The sequence below is a fragment of the Thamnophis sirtalis genome, unplaced genomic scaffold (genome assembly GCF_051295495.1).
Source record: "Thamnophis sirtalis isolate CommonGarterSnake01/CBP01778 unplaced genomic scaffold, rThaSir2_p1.2 scaffold_11, whole genome shotgun sequence".
Lineage (NCBI taxonomy): Eukaryota > Metazoa > Chordata > Lepidosauria > Squamata > Natricidae > Thamnophis > Thamnophis sirtalis.
The window spans coordinates 4353518-4381188 of NW_028261391.1; the positions used below are offsets into that span (position 1 = coordinate 4353518).

Here is a 27671-nt window from a genome sequence, read left to right on the forward strand (position 1 = left end):
AGTTTACAGAGTCAGCATATTTGCCCCCAACAATCTGGCTTTTCATTTTACCCACCTTGGAAGGATGGAAGGCTGAGTTAACCGGAAGGAAGGAAGGAAGAAGGGAGGGAAGGAAGGAAGGATGGAGGGAAGGGCAGTAGCAATAGTACTTAGACTTATATACCACTTCACAGTGCTTTATAGCCCTCTCTAAGCGGTTTACACAGTCAGCATATTTGCCTTCAATGATCTGGGTCCTCATTTTACCCACCTCGGAAGGACGGAAGGCTGAGTCGACCTTGAGTTGCTCAAGATCAAACTTCTGGCTGTGGACAGAACTTGCCTGAAATGCTGCCCACTAACCACTGAGCCACCAGGGCTCTTGACAATTAATTCCAAATTAATGCTGCCTGGCCTCTCGCTTGCATTCGCCCGTCTGATCTGCTGCCAATCCAAGAAGGGGCTTCCCACGGGAGCTCGGCCGGCTTTCTCAACCAGATCCCCGCATCCCCCCATTTCACAAACGAGACGCAAGGGGGAGGAGGAGGAGGATCAACTAGGAGCCGAATGGTTTATTGGCAGAGGAAGGGGTGCCAATTCTCCGACAGCCTCTGCCGCAAACGAGACCGTCATAATACTGGAAACCCTCCAGGCAGACGTGGGCCCTGAACGAGAGGAGCTGCCCGGAGGGAAGCCGGGTGGGGAAGGGTCCCCGAGGAACTGCCAAGGACAGTTTTCCCCTGCTCGGCCTGGCGGGTCCCAGGTCTTCCGAAAGGTCAGTCTTTGACATGGGTGTAAAGGCCGTCTTGGAGGGTCAAAGGTCCAGGCCGTCCCGCAAACTTTGACTGCAGGGCGTCGAGGGAGGCGCTTCCCCCCACGTCTCCGGGCCGCACCGAGGAAGAGCTGGTTGGAGTCGCTTCCTCACTTCCTTGTCACAATGTGATCTTGGTGTTTCGGAAGCTGGAGTTATCCCTGCAACGCAAAGGAGCAAAACAGACCGTGAGGCTTCCCGCCAAGACGTCGTAGCAGCCGTAACGAGTTTGTGAGCGACAGGAAGCTCCCCCGTTTCCCCTGGAAATGAGACCTCCCCGGCAATGGTGACCTCTCAATTTTTGGGCCACTGGTTCTGTGGGCGTGGCTTGGTGGTGGGAGGGTCACGGGACTGGGTGGGCGTGGCCAAGTGTTTTTCACTTTTTAAGGTATTTTTTTCCTGCCGGTTCGGGCGAATAGGCAGGTTTTTAAAAAAAGGCCAATCGGGCTTTTGAGCGCATGTGCTAAAATAATCCCTGCGCCCCCCAAAAATAAGCCCTCCCCAAAAATATTGCCACACAGCAGCAGCCATGAGGTGACCACACTCGCCACCTCCTGCACCTCAAAAATAATAAGACTTCCCCAAAAATAAGGCCAAGCGCTTATTTCGGTGGTCAAAAGAAAATAAGACCCTGTCTTATTTTGGGGGAAACATGGCCATGAGCTAAGCTTGGGAGTGGGGGGGATTCTCTCCCTTGCAGAAGCAGCAAAATAATTCTTGGAACCCATTAAGGCCCCTCCAGTGGCTGTGTTACAAACTGCCAAGCGACTCTCTTTCTGCTCGGGCCCTGAGGGCGCATGAATGCAGCTAAACAGCCCATTAAGGGCAGGGAAAGCGCCTGGCCAGCCGGCTTGTTAAGATTTGATGGCCTTTCGCATCATAAAGAAGGTCCCAGCACAAAGGAGATGATGGAGTGTCGAAAGGGCTTCTGGTTAACCCTCGTCATGGGAGGCGGGAAGGAGGGGGGAACTCTTCCCCCAATTTGGACCCTCTCCAAACCTCACAGAGCACCTTTCTTGTGGCTCTGCAGGCTGGAGGAATGGGGGGGGGAGGGAGTCTTAAGACAGGGGTCCCCAATCTGTGGGCCACAGCCCCACTAGTAGGCAATTGACGGGTTTGCAACCGGGCCACAGAAACGGCTGGCAAGACCGTGCCCCCCGCATGCACCCCGTCCTCGTTTGTGTGAGAAGCGGGCGAGCGTCTGCGCTCCATTCAAGTGAGCGGGGTGCACACGGTTTGAGTCAATGGAGCTGCACGCGTGTGTGCTCTTGACAGTAGCTCACACGGAACCAATCCCCTCCCCACACCTTCCCCCCGTTCCACAAACTCAGAAATGTGGGGGAACTCCGGGGTTAAGATATCTGGGAGGCCTCTACCACATCAGCCTGCAAACTCTCCTTTCACGGGACGGAATTACTCTCCCCTTCCTCCCTCTGGTTTCATCCTCCTCCCTTTCATGCGCGTCCACCCGTTCCTGGCCCATTCCTACTTTGTGACTTCTATCGAGAGCTGTGATGGCAAACCTGTGGCATGCGGAGCCATTTGTCAGGGCCCATGAGGCGTTGCCCAGTCAGCTGGCCAGTGCGCTAGCTGACTTCAGCCTTCTTTTGAGGCCATTTTTCACCCTCCGGGGGCCTCCTTGCAGACTCCGGAGCGGGAAAAACCGGCCCTACGGGCAAACCGGAAGTTTGAGATTATACTTCTGGTTTGCTTGTAAGGCTGGTTTTTCGCACGCCAGAGCCTTCAGGGAAGCTCCTGAAGCCTCCGGAGGGCCTCCGCTGGGACGGGGGAGGCTGTTTTCACCCTCCCCAGGCTCCTATAAAGCTTCTGGAGTCTGGGGAGGGCGAAAAAACCATGCCCAAAAAATGGGGGGGGAGTGCTAGTCATGCACGCTGGGGTATTGCGCATAGCATTATGGGTGTGGCACGCCTACGCACGACCCCCTGTGCTCCCCCTGCTTTTGGCATGCGAGCCACAAAAGGTTCGCCATCACTGATCTAGAGCATCTCTCTGAAAAGAGCAGAGCAGGTAGTGGCCCGTGGCCCAGAGGTTAGGGACCTCTGCTGTAGACTGCTTAGAGAGGGCTGTAAAGCTCGATGAAGCGGCATGCAGGTGAAAGTGTTATTGTTATTTAAAAAAAAGGAAACCAAAGGAAGGACAAAATGAAATGGGAATGACCAAAATTAAAATTATTTTTAAAATGATTTCAAATGATTAAAATTGAATTGTTGAATTGCTCTGCAGCGAGTTATTGGGGAGTGAGTTGTCTCATTCAGCTGCCTTCAAAGGCAACAGCTGGATAAGAGGGAACACCTGGAGGGAAACAATATCTATCTATCTATCTATCTATCTATCTATCTATCTATCTATCTATCTATCTATCTATCTATCTATCTATCTATCTCTCTATCTCTCTCTCTCTCTATCTATCTATCTATCTAACTATCTATCTATCTCTATCTATCTATCTATCTATCTATCTATCTATCTATCTATCTATCTATCTCTATCTATCTATCTGACAGCCATGGGCTTGACTCAAGTAATCCGAGGCCCAACCCATTCAGCGGGACACATGCTTGACCTCGTATTTCTCTCGGAGCAGTGGATGTGTGATCTTGGTCTGAGGGGGAGTGACATCATACCCCTGTCGTGGTCAGACCATTGCCTACTGAGGCTCGACTTCCGGAGGCCAAACCCCCACTGTAGGGAGGAGGAACCGACCAGATGGTTCCGCCCCAGGCGTCTTATGGAGCCAGTAAGGTTCCAGACAGAGCTTGGGGTTATTCCTGATACTTTCGCCCACAGTCCGGTAGAGACTCTGGCTGCTGCGTGGCATTCGGCAGCGTCAGAGGCCCTCGACCGGATTGCGCCACTGCGGCCCCTCCGAGGCGGCGGATCCCGGAGACCTCCTTGGTTCACCGAGGAGCTCCGGGAGATGAAGCGCCGGAGGAGATGCCTAGAGCACCGTTGGAGGTCCGATAAGTCCGCAGCGAACCGAGCAATGGTAACCACCTGCACCAGGGAATATACTAGGGCACTTAGGGCAGCCAAAAGATCGCACATAGCCTCCCTGGTCGCATCCGCTGAGTCCCGTCCAGCCGCCCTGTTTAGGATAACCCGCTCCCTATTGAACAAAAGGGAGGCGGGGGAACCCTTGCAGGGCAGAGCTGAAGAATATGCCCAATTCTTAGCGGACAAAATTGCTCGGTTTCGGACGGACTTGGACTCCACACCCGCAGTTCCAGCCGAGACTCAGGGGGATCAAGTTCAACAGCTCTGGGTTGAGTTTCAGGAGGTTACCCCCGGGGATGTGGACAAGGCCATGAGAGCTGTGAGTTCCTCCACCTGTGCTCTGGATCCGTGTCCCTCATGGCTGGTTTCTAACTGCAGTGAGGTGACACGAGGCTGGATCCAGGCGGTTGTAACCGCCTCGCTTCGGGAGGGGAACTTCCCCGCCACACTAAAAGCGGCGGTGGTGAGACCCCTTCTGAAGAAGCCATCCCTAGATCCAGCTGTCCTTAACAACTACCGCCCGGTCTCCAACCTCCCCTTTCTGGGGAAGGTTGTTGAGAAGGTGGTGGCCTTCCAGCTCCAACGGTCCTTGGAGGAAGCAGACTACCTAGACCCCTTCCAGTCAGGCTTCAGACCCGGTTACAGCACTGAAACCGCCTTGGTCGCATTGATGGATGATCTTTGGAGAGCCAGAGATGAAGGACATCCCTCCATCCTGGCCCTCCTTGACCTCTCAGCGGCTTTCGATACCATCGACCATGGTATCCTTCTGCGAAGACTGCGGGAGGTGGGAGTGGGAGGCACCGTGTTACGGTGGTTCTCCTCCTACCTCTCGGACAGGTCGCAGTCGGTGTTAGTGGGAGGGCAGAGATCGTCCCCAAGGCCCCTGAAATATGGGGTGCCGCAGGGTTCGGTCTTATCCCCCCTACTATTTAACATTTACATGAAACCGCTGGGAGAGATCATCCGTAGGCACGGGATTAGATACCATCAATACGCGGACGATACTCAATTGTATCTGTCCGCCCCGTGCCAAATCAATGAAGCGGTTGACGTGATGGACCGGGGACTTGAAGCCGTCATGGACTGGATGAGGATTAACAAGCTTGTGCTCAACCCAGAAAAGACCGAGTGGCTGTTGTGTTTCCCTCCCAAAAATTTGGCCATTAATCCAACACTCAGGCTGGGGGGTCAAATTTTACACCCCTCAGAGAGGGTTCGCAACTTGGGAGTCCTCCTGGATCCACAGCTGTCATTCGACCATCATATAGCGGCTGTGACCAGGGGGGCATTCGCCCAGGTACGCCTGGTGCGCCAGTTGCGACCCTACCTGAACCGGGAGGCCCTCACAACAGTCACTCGGGCCCTCGTGATTTCTAGGCTGGAATACTGCAACGTGCTCTACATGGGGCTGCCCTTGAGGTGCATCCGGCGACTTCAGCTAGTGCAGAACGCAGCCGCGCGAGTGATCGCGGGTGCACCCCGATTCACCCGCATTACACCTATCCTCCGCGAGCTGCGCTGGCTACCTGTCGATCTCCGGATGCGCTTCAAGGTGCTACTGATCACCCATAAAGCCCTACATGGCAGTGGATCTGGATACTTGAGAGACCGCCTTCTGCCAATTACCTCCCTACGACCTATAAGATCTCATAGGTTAGGCCTCCTCCGTACTCCATCGGCCAGCCAGTGTCGGCTGGCAACTACAAGGAGGAGGGCCTTCTCAGCAGCGGCCCCGACCCTTTGGAACGAGCTCCCCGTAGAGATTCGTACCCTCTCCACCGTCCAGGCCTTCCGCATAGCCTTGAAGAACTGGCTCGCCCGTCAGGCCTGGGGATAAGGACCATTACCCCGCCCGAATGTTGTATGCATGTTGCTTATTATTTTATTATGTGTTGTTGTCTTAGTGCTGTATTTCCCCTTCCCTGGTTTCTGTGAGCCGCCCTGAGTCCCCTCAGGGAAAAGGGCGGCCTACAAATAAAATCAATTCTAATTCTAATTCTAATTCTATCTATCTATCTATCTATCTATCTATCTATCTATCTATCTATCTATCTATCTATCTATCTATCTATCTATCATCTCTCTCTCTCTCTCTCTCTAACTATCTATCTCTATCTATCTATCTATCTATCTATCTATCTCTATCTATCTATCATCTCTCTCTCTCTCTCTCTCTCTCTCTCTCTCTCTCTCTCTCTCTCTCTCTATCTATCTATCTATCTATCTATCTACCGTATTTTTTGGAATATAAGATGCACCTTCCCCCCCCTCAAAGAAGGGGAAAATTTGGGTGCGTCTTATACACTGAATGTAGCCCCACCCACCCACTGGCCCCCACCCTTTGGCCTCTGCCTCCCAGCAATTTGCTCCTTGCAGCAAACGGGAAAATGGGGCTTGCAGAGGCAGCAAATGGGCTATGGCAATCCCTGCAGCCTGAAACAGCTGATCATTGGGAGGCCAGTGCTGAAACTGAAAGTGAAACAGGCTGTTTGCTGCAAGGAGACAAATTGTTGGGAGGCAGAGGGAGATTTCTTCTTCTTCTAATCAGGCTAAACTGAAACAGGCTGTTTGCTGTAAGGAGGCAAGTCAATAACTATAAATGCCTATATAGAATGTTCAAATTATTACTCTTATTTTTTAAAGGCTGCTTTACTATCGTTCTAGACAGCTGAACAAAATGAAGAAGCTTTTTAAAACAAATGCTTGATCTGAAGAGGCCCAGTGCTATTGTATCTTCTTTTAAATAGCAGAGAATAACGTATACTTCCAGAAAGCCACATCAATTTTAACAGCATCTGTACAAGTGTAGTTAGAACTGTAACAACACGAACACTGTATATCTTCTGTACTGTTTGCTGTTTGCTGCAAGGAGGCAAATTGCTGGAAGGCAGAGGCAGATATTCCTCCCCCCTTGTTTTCCTCCCCAAAAGCTAGGTGCATCTTATACTTTGGAGCGTCTTATACTGTGAAAAATACGGTATATCTATATCTATCTATATCTATTTCTATATCAATATTTCACAAAAAGGTAAGGCTGGAGCCCACCTCAAGCCCAGCTTTGTACTGTGATTGCTAAAAAAAAAAAAGGAGCAGATACTTGTGCAACCAAGCATTTCAATCATCTGTAGTCTATCGAGGTGGTTTGAGTACCTGTGTAATTGTTGCACAATGCCAACAAAGCTTGCTACTGATGGACGGTAATAAAACCAACACCTGGCCAGGCGCTCTTCCTGGACTTTTATTGTGTGTGTGTGTGTGTGTGTGTGTGTGTGTGTGTGTGTGTGTGTTGTTCCAGGCATTCCCCTCCCCCCTCCCCCGACTTCCTGCTCAAAAATTTGGCATTTTGTAAGCCGAGTTGCTTGCTCGGGCAATCTAAGGTTCAGAGATTAACTAGTTAATGGAAAGCAGATGAGCCCACAGGGCGTGGCCCATGAAAAGTCAAGAGAGTGGTCACAACAGCGGACAGTGGTCACAACAGTGCAACCTTCATGTGTGATGTGCATAAAACCCAGAGAGAAGGGCTTAAATTGGGCTGTCCTGGCCAAACATCTAAATGTAGGCCACTGGTGTCCAACTTTGGCAACTTGAAGACTTGTGGACTTCAACTCCCAGAATTCCCCAGCTGGCTGGGGAATTCTGGGAGTTGAAGTCCACTGTTCTGACCCAGGCTTCCTTAAAAAGCATGAAGCAGAGTCTTAGTCCCAGCAAAACCTCTTTTATTTACACCACTGTGAATTCCTTTCATTCACAGTCAGCAAGGCTTTGGCAGACAAGGAATGTTTATCCACACGCACCTTATCTCGCTTGGAGAGCTGCCAGATAACTAGTTTCCAAACACAGGGCAAGGCAAAACTTGGCACAGAGTCTCTTATAGTCACAAACAGAACTTTCCACTTTTGAAATGACCGAAGGAACGAATTGTTTCCTGCAAAAGCCCCCTCCCCTTTCGCTCCTCTTTTCTTTCCTCTGGGAGGGGCAAACCACCTCCAAGGTATGGCTTTGTGACCCTGCTTTCTTAGTTCTTGTCTTCTGGCAGCTCTGTGCATGCGCACACTGGGAACAGGCTCCAGCTGTTCCTCTGCCTCGCTGCTGTCTAGCTCCCTCTCTGCCTCTGACGCAGAGCCCTCGTCTGAGCTTTCCCCAGCCCCCCAGCACTGACCCATGTTTCTCCCCAACCTCCTCACTGTCACAACATCCACAAGTCTTCAAGTTGCCAAGGTTGAACCCTATTGTAGGCACTCCTGATACAGGAGTGTATCTAAGGGAGTCTTCCATTCCTCCCATTAGGACGGGCCGGACACTTAGAAACGAAACACATGTAGCGGCCACAGGGAAGGAAAGGCCAGGGAGGAAGATCTTGGCAGTTGAGCCAACCACGAAGGCAGATCAAAGCAAGCTTGGGAATTTGCTCCTCAGGATCAGGGATGAGCCCGGTCCCACCTCGCCCTGCGACACCACAGGTAGCACTTTCACAACAGCAAAAGCAGCAAAACGAAATGAACAAAACATTTAAATTAAAAAAAAAACATGAAACCAAAAGTTAGCCCTGAAACAGCCACCAGGATTGTGCTGGCTAATTTTGTTTTGGGATGGTCCCCTGGTCCTTCTCCTTCCCAAAACCTGAGGAGGGGGGAGGATCACGATCAGGTGACCCTCAGTGGGTGCCGACGATGCTCTCTGGCCCCCTCAGTCTTCGGGGCATAGTCATTTAATAGCAATAACAGACTTATACACTTCATAGTGCTTTACATCCCTCTGTTAAGTGGTTTATGGAGTCAGCATATTGTCCCCCAACAATGTGCGTCCTCATTTTACTGACTTCGGAAGGCTGAGTCGACCTTGAGCTAATCAGGATCAAACTCATGGCAGTGGGCAGAGTCAGCCTGCAATCCGGCCTTCTAATCACCGTGCCACTGTTTTTTTCTTCCCTCCCTCTTTGAGTCGCACTGATGTAGCGGATAGAAGGCAGCGTTGAAGGCTGACTCTGCTCACTGCCAGCAGTTCGATCTTGACCGGCTCAAGGTGGACTCAGCCTTCCCAAGTTCGTCAAATGAGGACCCAGATTGTTGGGAGATAATACGCTGATTCTGTCAACCGCTTAGAAAGAGCCATGGGTGGTATTCACTTACTTTCCCTACCGGTTTGCAAATGTGAATGCGCATCCCGCTTTGATGGCACGCGTGGCTTGCACGCATCTGCGTGGCTTGAAAATGTGCCTAAATAGGACAGCATAGAGCTGGGTTAACCCATCCTAAACCACCCATGATTCCCACTGCTATCGGATGAACCGGTTGGAACCGGCTGAATACCACCTCTGGATAGGACTGTGAAACCCTATAAAGCGGTATATAAGTTTAAGTGCTATTGCTATTCTTTTGCTGAGCCTCAGTGCTCAGGTGGAAATACTTTTGTGGCAGCAAGTCAACCGGACAAATTGGATGGAAGACTCCGGGACCACGTGGTCACACCTGCCAGGAGACCCTCCCGATTTGTCTGTTGTGTTTTGAAAAGGGGAAATTTGGAGCGGGCAGGTTGTGCCTGGACTGTTCGGTTTGCCACCTCTGTTGGCAGGTGAGGTGGTAAGCTGGCCGGACTGGGGCCCTTCCACCCTCCCCACTCGATGGTCCCACATCCACACAACACAAGCAAGCGAGGGGGATGTACCTCTCAGCCTTGGAAGGGCTTCGGCAAGAAGCCAGGCGCTCTCTCACAGGGGTCAGGTAAGGTGTGATTAAAGGGGCCTGGATGCCCCATGAGTTTATCCTGGGGTCCCCCAAAATCTCATCTTCCATGAGACCTTCCCATAAAGGATCATCCCCTGCGGGTTTCCAAGCAAAGGAATAAAATATCTTCCGTTTGGTTAAGGATGGGATTTAACATGGTTGGTTTCTTTCTGCCAGGATGGTTCAGAGGTGCTCGGGAGCAAAAGAATTTGGCTTGGTCGCATTTAAAAGACGCCTCTTTGACCCTGTAAGGGTGAAAAGTGGCATATATATATATTTTTAAAAAGTCCTGGATTAAGGGAAAAGAACGAGCCAGCCTAGAGTATCTCAAGGCTGCAGGATTTAGAAATGGATCTGCAGCTCCCTCGGAGGGAGCGTGAATGGTGCGGTGGGTGGGGGGGGGGAAGAGAGAGAGAGAGGGCAGAACCTCTGGCTGAGAGGTACATCCCATAATGGTTTAAGAAGAAAGATGATGCCCTACCCTGGGCCTGTGAGAGGGAGGGAGGATGCTCATTTCAGCGGCCGCTGATGTTCACCAGGCCATGAAAGTCTTCCCAGGCCCTGGCAAGCCAGAGGGATGGGGGGGGGGGGTAAGAAAACCAATGGGGAGGGAGGGGGAAGGAGGAAGAAGAAGTGGGGTGTGGGGGAGGGCAGGAAAACATACACACAAAAGAAAAGAAAAACACAAGCACTTCAAAACCAAAGGTTTAACTCCGGATAAGAGAAAAGAGAATCCCGGATGCTTTTCAAAGTAGGGGGGGGGTCTCCAAGCTTGGCAACTTTAAGCCTGGCGGACTTCAACTCCCAGAATTCCCCAGCCAGCAAAGCTGGAAAGCTTTCGAAGGACTTCCTTCCTTTTTAACTCCTTCCTTCTTTCCCCCATCTCCCTCCGTCCCTTCCTTCCCCGTTCTTGCCTTCCTTCCTTCTCCATCCTTGCCTTCCCCCCTTCCTAACTCCTTCCTCCCTTCCATCTCCCTCCCTTCTCTGTCCCTCCCTCCCTTCCTAACTCCTTCCTCCCTTGAAGATTTGTGGACAAGCTGGCTGGGGAATTCTGGGAGTTGAAGTCCACCAGGCTTAAAGTTGCCAAGATTGGAGACCCCTGTTTTAAAGCAATTTTTGGGGGGAGGCAAAGTTCTCCAGGTTGGGTGTTTGGGAGGGCTGAGATGCAGACCCACCAGGCTGGGGACTGAAAGGCAGCTGGGATGCCCCCCCCCCCCCCCACTTGCCCTTCCCACGGAAGCAGAAGGGATCTGGCTCACATCCACCCTCTTAGTCCCTCATCTCTCTTCTCCTCTGCCCCCCCCCATTCCCGTAAAGCCCCCCCTCCAGGAAGCGGACTGCAAAGTACCAACCTTTTTACCTGGTTGTGAAGGGCCCTGTGTCCCTCCACCCTCATCCCACCAAGAAGCTGAATCAAGAGTTGTTTTGTTGCTACTGATACAACGGCATTGCCCCCCTCCTCCCCCAAGGGGGTAAACAGCTTCAACTCTGCTTGCCTTCAAGAACAGACCGAAGGCCGGCCGTTCCAATGAGACTCTTTGGGATACAGGGGGTCCTCCAACTTACGACCACAAATTGAGCCCAACGTTTCTGTGGCTAAGCCGGCGAGTTGTCGAGTTTGGCCCCCGTTTAACGGCCTCCCTTGCCGCGGTTGTTAAAACGAATCACGGCAGTTGTTAAAGTGAATCGGGCTCCCCCCACCCCTTGGCTTTCCTGTGTCAGGAGGGATCGAGGGACCGTGGGACACTGCAACCGTCATAAATACGAGCCGGTGGCCGAGCGCCTGGGTTTTGATCACCTGGCCATGGGAAGGCCTCAACGGTTGTAAAGTGTGAAAAAGTTTCATCAGGTTTCCAAGTCTTTCTGGCAGGAGAGCTTTGCTCCCGATATGCCATCCGTCTGGTAAACAGCAGGATTCATTTTTCTCCCCATGAACATTTCTACATCCAAACTAGTCATAGAATATATGTAATTACATGGAGATTTATTTATTTATTACGTTTGTCATATTCATGGAGTGTAGATTGGAGGTGGTGACCCTTTGAGACCTGTGTGACATTTCATTGTGATGTATGTCAATTAATGTACATTCAAAGTGACAATAAAGTTGTCCTGTCCTGTCCCATTTTCCAATATTCTATTCTCCAATATCTATTCCATTCCATTCTCTATTCCAATATTTATTCTCTTCTCTTCTATTCTATGCTACTCCATTCCATATTCCAATATTATATTCTATTCTATTTTATATTCCAATATTTATTCTATTCTATGCTACGCTATTCTGTTCTGTTACTCCATTCCACTCCATTCCATATTCCAATATTTATTATATTTTATATTCCAATATTTATTCTATTCTATGCTCTTCTATTCTATTCCATTCCATATTCCAATATTCATTCAATTCAATTGTATTCTATTCTCCAATATTTATTCAATTCAATTCAATTGTATTCTATTCTCCAATATTTATTCTATTCTATTCCATTCCATTCTCTATTCCAATATTTATTCTATTCTATTCCATATTCCAATATTTATTTTATTCTATTCTATTCCATTCCATATTCCAATATTTATTCTATTCTATTCCGTTCTCTATTCCAATATTTATTCTATTCTATTCTATTCCATTCCACTCTCTATTCCAATATTTATTCTATTCTATTCCTATTCTATGCTATTCCATTCCATTCTATATCCCAATATTTCTTCTCTTCTCTGTTCTAATCACCCAGTAGCTTTGTGTCTAAGGCAGGACTAGGCCAGTGGTGGGTTCCTACCGGTTCAGTCTGGTTCGGCTGAACCGGTAATTGTTTGGCAGCCCCAGTCGCTGGAGCCGGCAGCCACCCAGGCCTGCCACGCTCCCAAACCAGTTCTCTGGGTGGCGCCATAGCCGCCACCATCTTATTTCTGCATGCACCAGAACCATTTAAATTGCACTGTCCATGTGTGTGGGGCACACACACAAACGAAATGGCGTAAACTGGTGCACACATAAGCAACCCCGCCCGGGGGGGGGGGGGAGACTAGACCTGAGCACACTTTGCTTCACAGTGCTTGGAAAAGGGTGTCCATCACAACACACCACAACAGTTCCTTTAATGACCACTGAGAGTTACAACGGTGCCCAAACAAGTGACTTATGACAGTTTTTCACCATTACGACCGTTGCAGCCTTCCTGTGATCACGTCATCAAAATTCAGAGGCTGGGCGATTGGTTCATATTTATGACCGTTGCTGTGTCCCAGGGTCATGCGATCCCCTTTTGTGGGAAGCCAGATTCAGTTAGATTCAGTTAATAACCAGGCTACTCACTTATCAACCACAGGGATTCACTACAGGCAAGAAAGGTTGCAAAACAAGGCAAAAACTCACTTAAGAAATGTCTCGTCATCATCAATTTGGGGCTCAATTGTGGTTGTAAGTCGAGGACTACCTCTATCATCCTTGACAAGTGGCTGTTCAATCTTTTCTTAAAAGCCTCCAGTGATGGAGCAGCCACAACTTCGGGAGGCAAGGAGTTCCACTGATTCATTGTTCTCACTGTCAGGAAATTCCTCCTCAGTTCTAGGTTGTTTCTCTCCTTGATTAGTTTCCACCCATTGCTTCTTGTTCTGCCCTCAGGTGCCCTGGAGAATAGTTTGACTCCCTCTTCTTTGTGGCAAGCCCTGAGATATTGGAAGACTGCTATCATGTCTCCCCTAGTCCTTCTTTTCATTAAATCACAATACAATACAATAGCAGAGTTGGAAGGGACCTTGGAGGTCTTCTAGTCCAACCCCCTGCCTAGGCAGGAAACCCTATACCGTTTCAGACAAATGGCTATCCAACATCTTCTTAAAGACTTCCAGTGTTGGGGCATTCACAACTTCTGGAGGCAATTTCTGTTCCACTGACTGATTGTTCTGTCAGGAAATTCCTCTTCAGTTCTAAGTTGCTTCTCTCCTTGAATAGTTTCCACCCATTGCTTCTTGTTCTGCCCTCAGGTGCCTTGGAGAATAGCTTGACTCCCTCTTCTTTGTGGCAACCCCTGAGATATTGGAAGACTGCTATCATGTCTCCCCTAGTCCTTCTTTCTATTAAACTAGACATCTCCAGTTCCTGCAACCGTTCTTCATATGTTTTAGTCTCCAGTCCCCTAATCCTCTTTGTGGCTCTTCTCTGAAACCCTTCTAGAGTCTCAGAATAACAGAGTTGGAAGGGACCTTGGAGGTCTTCTAGTCCAACCTCCTGCTCAAGCAGGAGGCCCTATACCATTTCAGACAAATGGATGTCCAATCTCTTCTTTGAAAACTTCCAGTGTTGGGGCATTCACAACTTCTGGAGGCAAGTCATTCCACTGGCTAATTGTTCTGACTGTCAGGGATTTTCTTCTTAGTTCTAGATTGCTTCTCTCGTTAGTTTCCACCCATTGCTTCTTGTCCTGCCTTCTGGCACTTTGGAAAATAGGCTGAACCCCCCCCCCCTGCAACTTTCCAAAGGTGGGGAAAAGGAAAATGGTTGCCCATCATCCCTTCGACCAATACTGTCAATTCCGACTGAATATAAACGGCCCTCGGATGGCCTTATGTTTCCTAGGCTGGTGCAACATGCAGACAGTTAACCAGAGAGAGACACAGACAAAAATCCATGTTTTCTGACACCTCGAAGGCTTTGGCACAACTTAGGCCAATGCATCATTTCGCAAGCTGCACACGAATCCGTTAATAGAGCTATTTTTTGATTGGGAAGGGGAGGGGAAAAAAAAAAAGCCAATTGCTACCAGTCACGGCTGGCTTTAAATCTGCTTTGCTAATGACACCCACAATAAACATAAAAACTCGCTCTGGCTATGCGCCGCCAAAGTGCTTTCCGATAAATCTCGGGGAATGGGTCTAATGGGGCGGCTGCTGGGGCCATTTTTCTTGCTGATGGGGGAAAAAGGAATTGGGGGGGGGGATGAGATCCAGCTTGCCTGCTTAGCAAAGCTAGACAAATGGGAGAGGGAGGCATGGGAGAGGGCCTCGGCTGATCACTCATGGTCATCAGAGGCAGGCGAGGCTGAATTTCTTAAATCTCCTGCGTCGGTCTCTCCCGGTTGCGGAATGAATGGAATGGAATAATAAAGTTGGGGGGAACTTTGGAGGTCTTCTAGTCCAACCCCCTGCTTGTTCTGACTAAGGCTGCCCAAGAGCCTGAAGCAGGCTCCTTATCACGACAAAAAAAACCCTTTTATTAATTGACTGTGAATTCTGCTCCTTCACATCCAGCAAAGTCTTTCCAGGGAGGATTTACGGTCACAGACCTTATCTGGCTTGGAGAGTTGCCAGGCTGATATCTGCAGAACTTGGCAAGGAGCCTCAGAGAGTCACAAACCAATTAAGTGAACTAATTGTCTCCTGCAAACTCCACTCCCCTTCCGCTGCTCTTTTATTTCCTCGGTGCCATTCACCGTCCCCCTGTGGCCTTACTCCCAAGTCGACCCGTTTTTTAGCTGTTCCCTTCGTCTGGCAACTCTGTGCATGCGCACACTGGGAACAGGCTCCAGCTGTTCTTCGGCCCCACTGATCTCTGATTCTGAAGGCAGCTGATAACTGGCATATGGCCCTGGACCCCTCTCTGCCTCCGACACAGAGCCCTCCTCCGAGCCTTCCCCAGACTCCAGGACTGGCCCATGCTTCCACCGATTAATTGGTCTAACTGTCAGGAAATTCCTCCTCAATTCTAAGTTGCTTCTCTCCTTGATTAGTTTCCACCCATTGCTTCTTGTCCTGCCCTCAGGTGCCTTGGAGAATAGCTTGACTCCCTCTTCTTTGTGGCAACCCCTGAGATATTGGAAGGCTGCTATCATGTCTCCCCTAGTCCTTCTTTTCACTAGATTAGACATACCCAAGTCCTGCATTCATATGCATTCTGCATTCATCTCCAATAGATGAAAATATTCAACTTAGCAAATTTCAGACGAAAATGCCTTGGTGCTAGCAATTGGGCGTTCTTACTTCTGTTCTCATGCTTCATAAACATGTGATACTTGATATTTAGAATAGAATAACAGAGTTAGAAGGGACCTTGGAGGTCTTCTAGTCCAACCCCCTGCTTAAGCAAGAGACCCTATACCGTTTCAGACAAATGGCTATCCAACATCTTCTTAAAGACATTCAGTGTTGGGGCATTCACAACTTCCACTGATGTTCTACTGATTAATTTTTCTCATTGTCAGGAAGTTTCTCCTAAGTCGCTTCTCTCCTTGATTAGTTTCCACCCATTGCTTCTTGTTTTGCCCTCAGGTGCTTTGGAGAATAGCTTGACTCCCTCTTCTTTGTGGCAACCCCTGAGATATTGGAAGGCTGCTATCATGTCTCCCCTGGTCCTTCTTTTCATTAAACTAGACCTACCCAGTTCCTGCAACCGTTCTTCATATGTTTTAGCCTCCAGTCCCCTGGAGTGGAATCGCACCACTAACCATGGCCAACTAAATCCAACAATTTCAATTAAATGGAATGGACACACAATGACACGTGAATGTCAAAAATGAAAATAGTTTTTAAATTAGTTTAAAGAATTAAAAGAATTTTTAAAAACCCTATTTGAATTGTTGTCATCCACGTTTCCTCCTGTCCTTCCTTCTGTATCTTTTCTTTCACGATTCGATTCCAACATTTCCCTGAGATTAGTGTAACCCTTGTCCCCTCGCTGAGTTCTCACAGACCCATGGCTGACCTCGCTTGCAACAGCATCAGAGCTCCCCTCGCTGTACCGGGAGTCCTCGGCGTACGACCACAATTGTTGTTGTTAAGTTAGCGGCACAAATCCATTGGACAATTTGCCAGGGGGGGGGGAAGGGGGAGATGGGGAAAAGAAGAGGGGTGGGGAGGAGGGCCAATGAAAAACTAACTCTCCGCGGCAAGGATTGCCTTTGCCCAGAAATGGAAAAACAAATTAATCCCAAGCGAAGATGAAATAATAAGAAAGGTTATGGATTGTGCTGAAATGGACAAACTAATTAAAGAAATCCAGGGAAAAGAAGAATCAGAATTCTACCAGATACAGGATAAATGGTATAGGTGGATGGAGGAAAGAACCAAGAATCAATAAAAGAATATAACAAAAACTGAAAAAATAATAGTTATGAGTAAAATAAGAGGGTTAAGAATGGTGAAATCCGAATGAAATACAATAGAAGGGGAAATAATATAAGGTGAGCAGTATCGATTGATGATTGCTATTATAAAGAACAGGAAGTTCCTGTTCGTATTGTATTGTATAAATGTGGCGTTATGTCTAATTTTTGTGTGTATTTTACATGTTTGCTAATAAAAATCTTTTAAAAAAAAAGAAAAACTTAACTTTCCACTACAGACATAATGTCTGGGTTGTAAAGCTGTCGGTGACTTGGCATAGACTGGCAGCCTGGCCATACAAATCGGGCGTCCATCTGTCCTGCCCGGGCCGTTGGTTTTTAAGATGGCAATAACCGCTTTAATTTGGATTTTGCAGAGGCGCCATTGGCAGTCGAAGGTGGACTACAAACCCCATAAGCGCATGGGGAGCCTGGCCTGCCACAGGGGAAGTCCCACAGATTCCTTGTCTCTGAGCAGAGCAGAAACGATTGGAAAGCCACTTGGGGTGGGGTGGGCGTAGAGGCGGGGAATTCCTGAGACACACAGCAGCTATGGGCCCAGCAGTCCTCGACTTAAAGCAGTTTGTTTAGTGGCCGTTACGATTGCGCTGAAAAAAAATAACCAAGGAGCTTTATTCACACCTGCGAACCACTGTAGCATCCCCGGGGTCATGTGATCAAAATTCGTGACTGTCTCGTATTTACGACGGTTGTGGGTTTCGTGTGATTCCCCTCTAGCGACCTTCTGACAAGCCCAGCCAACTGAGAAGTTCAGATTCACTCAACAACTGTGTGACTAAGTTAACAACTGGGGTGATTCACTTGATAGGGAGTCCTCGAGCGCGGGTTCATTTAGGGACCGTTCAAAGTTATGGCGGCACTGGAAGAAGTGAATCATGGCCATTTTTCACGCTTACGTCCGTGGTAGCATCCCCATGGTCACGTAATTTGCATTCAGACGCTTGGCTCACATTTATGACGGTGGCAACGTCCAGGGATCCTGTGATCCCCTTTTGCGACCTTCTGACAAGCAAAGTCAACGGGGGAAGCCAGATTCCCTTAAGGACCGTGTGACTGACTTAACTACTGCGGTGATTCGCTTAACAACGGTGGCAAGAAAGGTCGTAAAATGGGGGCAAAGTTCACTTCACAAAATTTCTCGCTTCGCAAGAGAAATGTTGGCCTCATCACTGTGGTCGTAGGTCGAGGACTCCCCTGTATTCAAAGCATCACTCAGGACATGACGGTAGGGCTGGGGATTGGGAAGCAGGCAGCTGGAGAGCCCATTAAAATGATCTCCGGAGCATTTTCTACCCATCCAGCCAATTTTTCCTCCCGAATTAACCACGGAAATTGGTTTTTTTTTTTCTGAGGAAATTCCAGAGACTCTGCAGAGCAAAAAACGAAGCAAGAAGCAATTGACCACATTCTTGTTCTGGTGCTCTTTTTATTCCTTTGGTGTTTCCTTTTTTGGGGGGGCAAAGGAGACTGACAATTATAATCAGCCATGGGGGGGGGGGATATCTCTGGCACAGCCAGCTGCACCGCCAAATTCGCTTTCCAAGCGGTGAGCCTCCCCGGTGTCCTCTGTTTCCGCGCCAGTTATTTACTTGATGGCCTTCGGAACACGTGTCGGCTGGGGTGTGCTAGAAAGCGATGAGCAGCCTATGCAGGCAGGATGGCTTCAGCCACCTGCAGGCGTTCAAGGACCGCGCGCGGCTGGGGAAGGCCTGAACAGTGTGAGCGCCAGCGGAGTGGGTGCCCGAGCACCCAAATGTTCTGAGCTGCCAGTAACCGAGCTGGCAGATCCGTTCGTCAATCTCCTTTCTGGTTAAGTAGGCAGTTTCCCTGTTTCTTGAGCCTCCCTCTCAAATCTCCCTTCAGACAACCAGAAGCCTGCAGCTAAGCCTAGGTTATTTATGAAGTATTATGGGGAGGGGAAGATTTGCTCCATTTTCAATCTGTTTTCCTGGCGCAAGGGGAGGCTGCAAAGAGCCTGCGGCTGCATTGAAAGCGGGAAATATTGTGTGTGTGTGTGTGTGTGCGCGTGCATTTCATCACTGATCTAAAAAAGCCCAGGGAAGGGAAGAAACGAAGGAAGCTTCAGTTCGGCCTCTGACGAGCCTCCCTTCCAACGGTCTCCCTTTGGCTGGTCACCCCAAGTTTGCAACACCACGTCCCCCTCTAAAATAATAAATACCTTTGTGCAACACTTATGCCCCTCTCTGTGAATAAACTAGGCTGCAAAATTTGGGACTGGATGCTGGATTGCAGCAGAGAGAATCGTAAAAAGTATAAAACCATAAAACCCCAAATGTTGACGGGATTCCTGCTTTGTCTGCACAAGCTTCCTCAGTCTGGGGGGGGAGGGAACACCCCACTGCAACTGCTCTAAGCGACCTCCGGGGGAGGGGGGGTGTCATCATCATTAGCTGGCTTAAACACCATCTCTAGTGGAGCGGATGGAGAGAACCGAGAGGGACCGACCCCTTCCTCCACCTAATCTCTGCTGGTGAGTTATTGCAAGGGAGGGAGGGAGGAAGGAAGGAAGGAAAGAGGAAGGGAGATGGAGGAAAGAAAGAAGGGAGGGAGAAAGGGGGAAGGAAGGAAGGAAGGAAGGAAGGAAGGAAGGAAGGAAGGAAGGAAGGAGGAAGGGAGATGGGGGAAAGAAAGAAGGGAAGGAGAAAGGGGGAAGGAAGGAAGGAAGGAAAGAGGAAGGGAAGGCGTTAGGAACGAAGGGAGCTGGGAGAAGGATGGAAGGACTTAGGAAGTAGGGGATGGAGAAGGAAGGGAGGGAGGGAGATGGGGGAAAGAAGGAAGGAGTTAGGAAGGGAGGGAGATGGAAGAGAGGGAGGGAGGGAGGTGGGAGAAAGGAAGAAAGGAGGGAGGGAGGGAGGAAAGAGGAAGGGAGATGGGGAAAGAAAGAAGGGAGGGGAGAGAGAAGGAGGGAGGGAGGGAGAGAGGAAGGAGGGAGGGAGAGAAGGCGTTAGGAAGGAAGGGAAGGATATGGAAGGGAGGGAAGGAGTTAGGAAGGAAGAGAGATGGAAGAAGGATGGAAGGACTTAGGAAGGGAGGGAAGGAGTTAGGAAGGAAGGGAGGGAGATGAAAGAGAGGGAGGGAAAGAGTTTAGGAAGGGAGGGAGAGTGGGGAAGGATGGAAAGACTTAGGAAGGGGGGAATGGAGGAGGGAGGGAGGGACGGAGATGGAGGAAAGAAGGAAGGAATTAGGAAGGGAGGGAGGGAGATGGAAGGAATGGTGGGAGGGAAGGAGTTAAGAAGGAAGGGTGGGACGGTGAAGGAAGGAAGGGCGGGATAGGGAAGGAGGGAAGGGTGGAAGATAGGGGAAGGAAGGCATCCGTTAGGAAGGACGGGAGGGAGATGAAGGAAGGAAGGAAGGAAGGAAGGAAGGAAGGAAGGAAGGAAGGAAGGAAGGAAGGAAGGAAAGAATTCCCCTCACTGGAGTTTGGGGGTTCAGCTAGAGTGCCAAACCTCCAGGTGGAAATCCAACCCAATGTCCCAGACTTCTCCGGCGTTTTCCTCTCCCGTCGAAGGAAAGAGAAAAGGTGGATGGACCCAGTGATGGTAGATCAGGTGAGGGACAGAGAGTCATGGAGGAAATCTATCTATGTGGTTGCCAAGTGTCCAAAATGACTTGGTGATTAGTCACTCAATCAATATAATTACAGGTAGTCCTCGACATACGACCCCAGAGTCCGGTCAGAACTGAAGAAGCTTCTTGGATGAGAAGCGAAATGTCTTCAAGAAAAAAAAACAAAGTCCAGTTGTCTTTTGGGGGGAAAAGAAAGCATTTTGGGGACAACCATGACTGAGAATCTCCACAGACATTTTGAGCCCCAAAATTTCCATTGCTAAGCCAGAACGTTGTTAAGTGAATTTTGACCCGTTTTACAACTTTTCTTGCCACCGTTATTATACAAATTGCTGCCGGAGTTAAGTTAGTACATGTAGTACCATTTAGTGACCATTCAAAGTTACAACGGCAGTGGGAAAAAGGACCATTTTTCACCCTTTTCGACCGTCGCAGCCTTCCCCGTGATCACCTGATCAAAATTCAGATTCTGGGCAACCGGTTCATATTTATGACGGTCGCAGTGTCACATAATCCCCTTTCGCAACCTTCTGACAAGCAAAATCAACGGGGAAGCCAGCTTCCCTTCACCACTAACTTAAAGGCGATTCACTTAACAACGATGGCAAGAAAAGTCGTAAACTGGGGCAGAACTCCCTTAACGAATGTTCCACTTAGCAGCGTAAATTTTGGCCTCCACTGTGTGGCCATAAGCCGAGGACTACCAAGAATCCGGTTACGGTAAGTCGAGGGCTTTTGATCCGACCCTACCAGAAAATTCTTTTTGGTCGCATGTGGGAAACAGCAGGGAGAAGATTCTACCCCATTTTACTCTCCTCAGGGCTGAATTCTGTTTTCTGTCCTGTTTGTCTCTTTCACTTGGATTAGTTGTTTTTTTTTTTTAATGTCAGTCCTCATGATCCGACGGGCCTCTTTGCTTACAGAACACTGACGTCCTTTTCACATTCTTCACTCCACGCTCTTAAATAAGTGGCAATCTTTTATCATTTTGCGTGAAAATAAACGTCACCGTGAAACCGTCTGCTCTGGTAAAGCAGAGCAGGCTTCTCTAAAATACCCCCGTCTCCTCCATATATTACTATCCTCCGTCCGGCTTAAAGAGCCCTCGTCAACTGAAGGAGCGGGGGAAATTTAATATACGGCATTTATAACGATCAGAAATCATTTGTGCCGCGCAAGTCAATTTACATAGTGCCTTCTTGAGAGCATTTATAAATCTAAAGGGCTTATAAATCCTCGCTAGTTTGTGTTTCATTTCCCCAGGAATGCAGCCTTTTTTTTTCTTCTTCGTCCCTCTGGCCGTTTTGTCTCACAAACGCAAACAATTTTAAAGTTGCCACCGTGGTAACTACGGGGCGTTTGAGTTTGGGAAGCAGGTTTGGGGGCCAGGCTGCTGCTCCTTGCTCCGTTTACATTGGGATGCAATATCGAGCAAATGGAGATTGGCATAAAAAATAATACATTGAAATATTGAATGATTAAAGATAGATTGTAATTCAATGAAATATGGGTATTACTACCTTGTTTCCCTGAAAATAAGGCTTCCCCGGAGAATAAGCCCAATCGGGCTTTTGTGTGCATGCGCTAAAATAAGCCCTCCCTGAAAATATTGCAACACGGAAGCAGGCCATGAGGTGACCACGTTCACCGTCTCCTACACCTCAAAAATAATTAAACCTCCCCGAAAATAAGGACAAGCACTTATTTTTGGGGGGGTTCAAAAGAAAATAAGGCCCTGTCTTATTTTCGGGGAAACGCGCCACTAAAAATCTACAAGATCGTTAATTGTGTTAAATATGAAGAGTATTGTTTTATTTGTACTAAAATGTAATCGCACTGTTCACACCACAATATGCTTGTAGAAAACTAAGAAATAAAACCTTTTTTTTAAAAAAAAAAGGAGAGCAAATACAGTCCTCAATTTATAATCACAAACGAGCCCAAAGTTTCTGTTGCTAAGGGAGAAATTTGCTAAGTGAGCTTTCCCCATTGTATGCCTTTTCTTGCCACCGCCGCTGTTAAGTGAATTACTGGAGGTTGTTAAAAAGAGACCGCACAATCACTTGTCTGATATGAGCAGGGGGCTGGACTAGAAGACCTCCAAGGTCCCTTCCATTTGCTTAATGACCCCATGATTTGAGTTTCAACTGTGCTGACTCGCTTTACCAGTCTTAAAAACAGTCATAAAGCCGAATCCAGTGATGTGGCACCTCAATTTATGACGGTAACAGCTTGCATCTGAAATCCCAGGCTCCGTTGTGGTTTTAAGTCGAGGACTTCATGCAGGTCAACTTCGACCCTCAGGTGGCTGGGGAATTATGGGAGCTGAACAATGTTTCCGCTAAGCTGCACGGGTGCGCGGCCGCGCAGGTGGCAACAAAACACCGCGCAGCGGTTTCCAACTGCCGCACATTGGTTTTTGTGAGACGCCTTCCACAATAATAGGAGAGGAGAGCCAGTCTGGAGACAGCAATCAGTTCTAGTCCACAAGGCAGAAAGTAGCTGAGAGAAGCGGTGTGGGGGTTTGGAGAAGGCGTGGGACGGGCTCGCAGCAGCGGCTGCTCGGATTTGCCATTTGAGAGGGGGGGGGAGGGAGAGCATGAGCGTGTGTATCCCTCCTTCCTTCAGCCCAATACTCTCGCTGGCATCCCGGCCAGACAAGAGGGACTGCAGAGGGTCTCCTCAAGTCTAGGGCAGCAAGTCATTCGATGGGAAATTTGCCTCTTGGAAGGAATGACTCGGTTTGGCTCCCACTTCGTCTCTCCTGCCTCATCTCTCCTGCCTCTTCGCTTCTCCGTTCGGTCGTTGGCCGGAAGGTGGAGCCAAGCAGGGTCATTCCTTCCAAGAGGCAACTTTCCCATTGAATGACTCGCTGCCCTAGACTCTAGGAGACTCTCTGCAGTCCCTCTCATCTGGCCAGTATGCCAGCGAGAGTGTAGGGCTGAAGGAAGGAGGGATATTCTCTCTCTCTCTAGCATTAAAAGAGAGAGAGGGAGGGAGGGAGGGTGTGAGTGTGTGTTGGAGGGCAGACTTAGCACTTTGTTAAGTTTGTTTCTCTGTGTGTTGTGTATATATACATGAATCCATAGATGCAATTGTGGAAGCATTTTTTTCCTCTTTAAAATAATTTTGGGATTTCTCCTCACCAAACCTTTAAGACTGAAAGAGTTAGAGTTGAAATATAAAGAGATTGTCAATCGCCATACAGTTAGATTGATAGGCAATCCCTTCTCTCTCCTTTGTCTCTGTCTCTCACCCTCTTTCTTTGTCTCTCTTTCTCTCTCCTTCTTTCCCACTCTTCTGTCACTTTCTCTCTCCTTCTCTGTCTCTTTCTGTCTCTCTTCCCTTTTTTTTCTTCCTCTCTCCCACTCTTTTATCACTTTCTCTCTAACGCCCAACCTGTCCCCATACTTATCTTCTACTGATTATGTTTGCAATAATTTACCTTTTCTAAATAAGTGCAGTTCCCTTACCGGATCCCTCACTCACTCAAACACACACGCAAAACCATTTTTTCTCCATTCAAATTCGGATCCTATAAATCAATTACTCTGTGAAACATCTGTGAAAAAAATTCAGGTGCTCAGGCATGAAAATGTGCCGCTCAAACACGATACCTTTCCGCACACACTGAAAAAAAATTAAAACATTGGAGCTCACTTAAAGTGGGAGGCGCTGGCTTAGAGATAATGCCTAATGCAGATAGACCTCGACCTATAACAGTTCATTTAGTGACTGAAGTTACGACACTGAAAAAAGTGACTAATGACAATTTTTCGCACTTACGACTGCTGCAGCATCCTCAGGGTCACATGGTCAAAATCCAGACCCTTAGCAAGCCGCTCATATTTATGACGGTCACAGTGTCCAGGAGTTGCGACCTTCTGACAAGCCAAGTTGACAGGGAAGCCAGCTTCCCTTAACAACCGTGTTACTCACTTAACTGCAATGATTCACTTAACCACTGTGGCAAGGAAGATGGCAAAATGGGGCAATTTAACAACTGTCTCGCTTAGCAACACAAATGTTGGCCTCCATTGTGGTCGTAAGTCCAGGACTACCGGCTATACACGTTGACTTCCTGATGGCATCAAGGCCATACCCGATTCCTGCCTGTCGGTCGGAAAGAAGTGAAGGAGAACTCAAAGAAAGTTGTCCTAGGACAAGGGGTGTCAACCTCAATTGCATTGAGGGCCGCATCAGGGTTGTGTTTGATATCACAGTGTGTGTGTGTGTGTGTGTGTGTGTGTGTGTGTGTGTGTCGGGATGGGCGTGGCCAGTGTGGACCAATGTCACTCATGTTGGTGGCACCTATAGTTCTGCGAGCGCTCTGCCGGCAAAAACGGTCTCATGAGCTCCGTTTTCAGCTGCGACAGCTTCCTGCAACCGCCTGCCAACGAAAACGGTGCTCCATTTTTGCTGGCAGAGGCACCGCGGGCCAGGCTTTAGCGGTTTCCAAGCTGGTCCCAATGCGCCAGATCTAAGCACCCTACAGCAGGCCAGATCTGGCCCCGCGGGCCTTGAGTTTGACACCCCTCTCGTAGGATCTCTGGGGCAGAGCAGATTCCTGAGGGGAGCAGTAGCAGTTCATGGGGAGGGTGGAGGTGGGGGGGGGGGTTGCTCTCCAGAATGGAGAGCTTGCAAATTGCTCAGCTAAAGGGGTTCACAATCCTGATTCCCCCCCCCCCCAACAGAACATGCACACATTATGTCTTCGTATCTAAGCAGCATTTGGCCTGTACGGACACAGAACAAGCGCATTCCAGCAACCGCTCGCCCTCCCCTCACCGCGGCACGTACTTGATGCTGTCCGTGTGCGTTTTGTACTCCATGATGGTGTTGGGGGGAAGGTTGAGTACGCGTCGTAAGGTGTCCCTGATCCGGGCCGTGGTGGCTTGGTCGCTGGCCGTCTTGTTCCATATGGAGATGATGTCCTCCTGCAGGGGGGAAACAGTCAGGAGACGATTAAAACGGTTGCCTTTGGGACAAGTGGGCCCTGGATGACTGAGGATCTCCACCAGTGGTGGGTTCCGGATGCCGTGTCAGCCATTGGAACGGGCCTGGCGGCGTCCACATGAACACGCCAGCGCGCACGCACATGCGTCTTAGCGCCTCTGCGACTCTCCAGCTGCTCCACGGAGCGTCACACAGGCACTGTATGCACCATGAACGTGCACAGAAGCACGGAAGCCTTAAAAGACCGGTAGGAGCTCGCGTGTGCCCTCCGGAGCACCAAACCGGAATGGTATCCGGTACTCCGGGCAGCCTCCGGTATGCCCGTACCAGGGGGTACTGCCTGCAACCCACCACTGATCTCTACAGACGTTTAGCTAATACATTTTGGGATGAACCAAGGTGGCGTAGTGGTTAAATGCAGCACTGCAGGCTACTGCTAGATCAGCAGTTCAGCGGTTCAAATCTCACCGGCTCAGGGTTGACTCAGCCTTCCATCCTTCCGAGGTGGGTGAAACCAGGACCCAGACTGTGGGGGCGATATGCTGACTCTCTGTAAACCGCTTAGAGAGGGCTGAAAGCCCTATGAAGCGGTATATAAGTCTACTGCTATTGCTATTGCTATGAACGGCCTTCAAATGGTGTGGGAGTAGGAATGGATTTTCAGAGGAAAGAAAGTGCAGACTCAAGGAACCAGGACCACCACTCGGGTGACCCTGAGGGCATGGATAAACCTCCAGGTGGCCTCAACGCTCTCTAAAAGGATGCAAATGACCAGCTGCCTGCAAGGAGTATCAATCCTTCCATTCCCCACCATCCAGTCAGAATGGAAGAAGCTTCTTGGATGAGAAGAGAAACGTCTTCAAAAGAAAAACCAGAAAATCTAGTTGCCTCTTGAAAAAAGCACTTTTGGGACTCCAAGTGGCCTGAACGACACTCTAAAAGGATGCAAATGACCTGCTTTGTCTGCAAGGAAAATAAATCCTTCCGCTCCCCACCATCCGGTCAGAGCTGAAGAAGCTTCTTGGATGAGAAGAGAAACGTCTTCAAAAGAAAAAACCAGAACAGTCCACTTGCCTCTGAAAAAGCACCTTCGGGACAGGACAGCCCTGTGCTCAGATTGGCAACCGCTTCCCGTTAACTGACTCACCTGGAAACGGACAGAGACGACGGCCCCGCAGATTTCTTCCCCCACCATAAATTGTTCTCCCAGCATTGCTAGAATGAGGTTCTCCCAGCACCGAGACGCCAGGCCCTTCCGCAGGCGGATAATCCACTTGCCCCCATTCTTGTTGGCATCGTCCTGGGAAGAGGAGGAGGAAGAAAATTAAGGGTCAACCTAGTACGGACATGAGAGTTAAGGCTGCAGAGAGCCCAGATGCCGCACTGATTTGGGGGGGGGGGGATGTCTGTGACAAAACAAGACAATTCTTCTGACAGGGGGCAGGACAAGAAACAATGGTTGGAAACTAATCAAAGAGAGAAGCAACCTGGAATTAAGGAGAAACTTCCTAACAGTGAGGACAATTAACCAGTGGAACAGCTTGCCACCGGAAACTGTAGGTCTTTGTCACTGGAGGTTTTAAGAAGAGACTGGATGTCCACTTGTAGAGGGTCTCCTGCTTGAACAGGGGGCTGGACTAGAAACCTCTAAGGTCCCTTCCAGCTCATTCACTTCTTCAGCAGAAGAAGTGCCTATTCCCTCATTTGGAAACTTGACACATGAAAGAGGGCGCCAGTTCCAATAAGTTGCATCAATTTGGTGTAGTGGTTAAGGTGCTGGCTGAGAAGCCAGGAAATGAGTTCTAGTCTTGCTTTAGGCACAAAAACCAGCGGTGTGACTGTGGGCCAATCATTCAGAGAGGATGAGTTCTAGTCCTGCCTTAGGTATGAAACCCAGCTGGGTGATACTGAGCCGATCACCAGGAGATGGTGAGTTCTAGTCCTACCTCAAGCCTAACAGCCGACGGGATCCCCATGGGCCAGTTGCTAGGAGATGGTGAGTTCTAGTCCCGCCTTAAGCACGAAAGCCGTCTGAGTGACTTTGGGCCAATCACTAGGAGATGGTGAATTCTAGTCCCGCCTTCAGAATGAAAACTGACTGAGTGACTTTGGGCCAATCACTAGGAGGTGGTGAATTCTAGTCCCACTTTAGTACGAAAACTGCCAGGGTGACTATGGCCCAATCATCAGGAGGTGGTGAATTCTAGTCCCGCCTTCAGAATGAAAACCGGCTGAGTGACTTTGGGCTAATCACTAGGAGATGGTGAATTCTAGTCCCGCCTTTAGAATGAAAGCCAGCTGGGTGACTTTGGGCCAATCACTAGGAGGTGGTGAATTCTAGTCCCGCCTTTAGTACGAAAACTGGCAGGGTGACTATGGCCCAATCATCAGGAGGTGGTGAATTCTAGTCCCGCCTTCAGAATGAAAACCGGCTGAGTGACTTTGGGCCAATCACTAGGAGGTGGTGAA

General features: G+C 49.2%; 1 protein-coding gene across 3 annotated transcripts in view; it reads right to left on the minus strand.

Moving 5' to 3' along the window:
- Window positions 1-526: 526 nt before the first annotated feature.
- EIF4E2 (eukaryotic translation initiation factor 4E family member 2) overlaps window positions 527-27671 on the minus strand; it is a 45173-nt gene continuing 18028 nt past the window's right edge. For 2 of the 3 annotated variants that reach the window (XM_087725077.1, XM_087725079.1), the window contains 4 exons: window positions 26350-26502; window positions 25047-25183; window positions 10013-10092; window positions 527-951 (listed from right to left, as the gene is read on the minus strand). In XM_087725077.1, coding sequence (XP_087581203.1) covers window positions 10047-10092; window positions 25047-25183; window positions 26350-26502 — 336 coding nt within the window. In that variant the 3' untranslated portion in view covers window positions 527-951; window positions 10013-10046. The remainder of the gene's footprint in view (window positions 952-10012; window positions 10093-25046; window positions 25184-26349; window positions 26503-27671) is intronic. The other variant, XM_087725078.1, reaches the window with a different exon arrangement.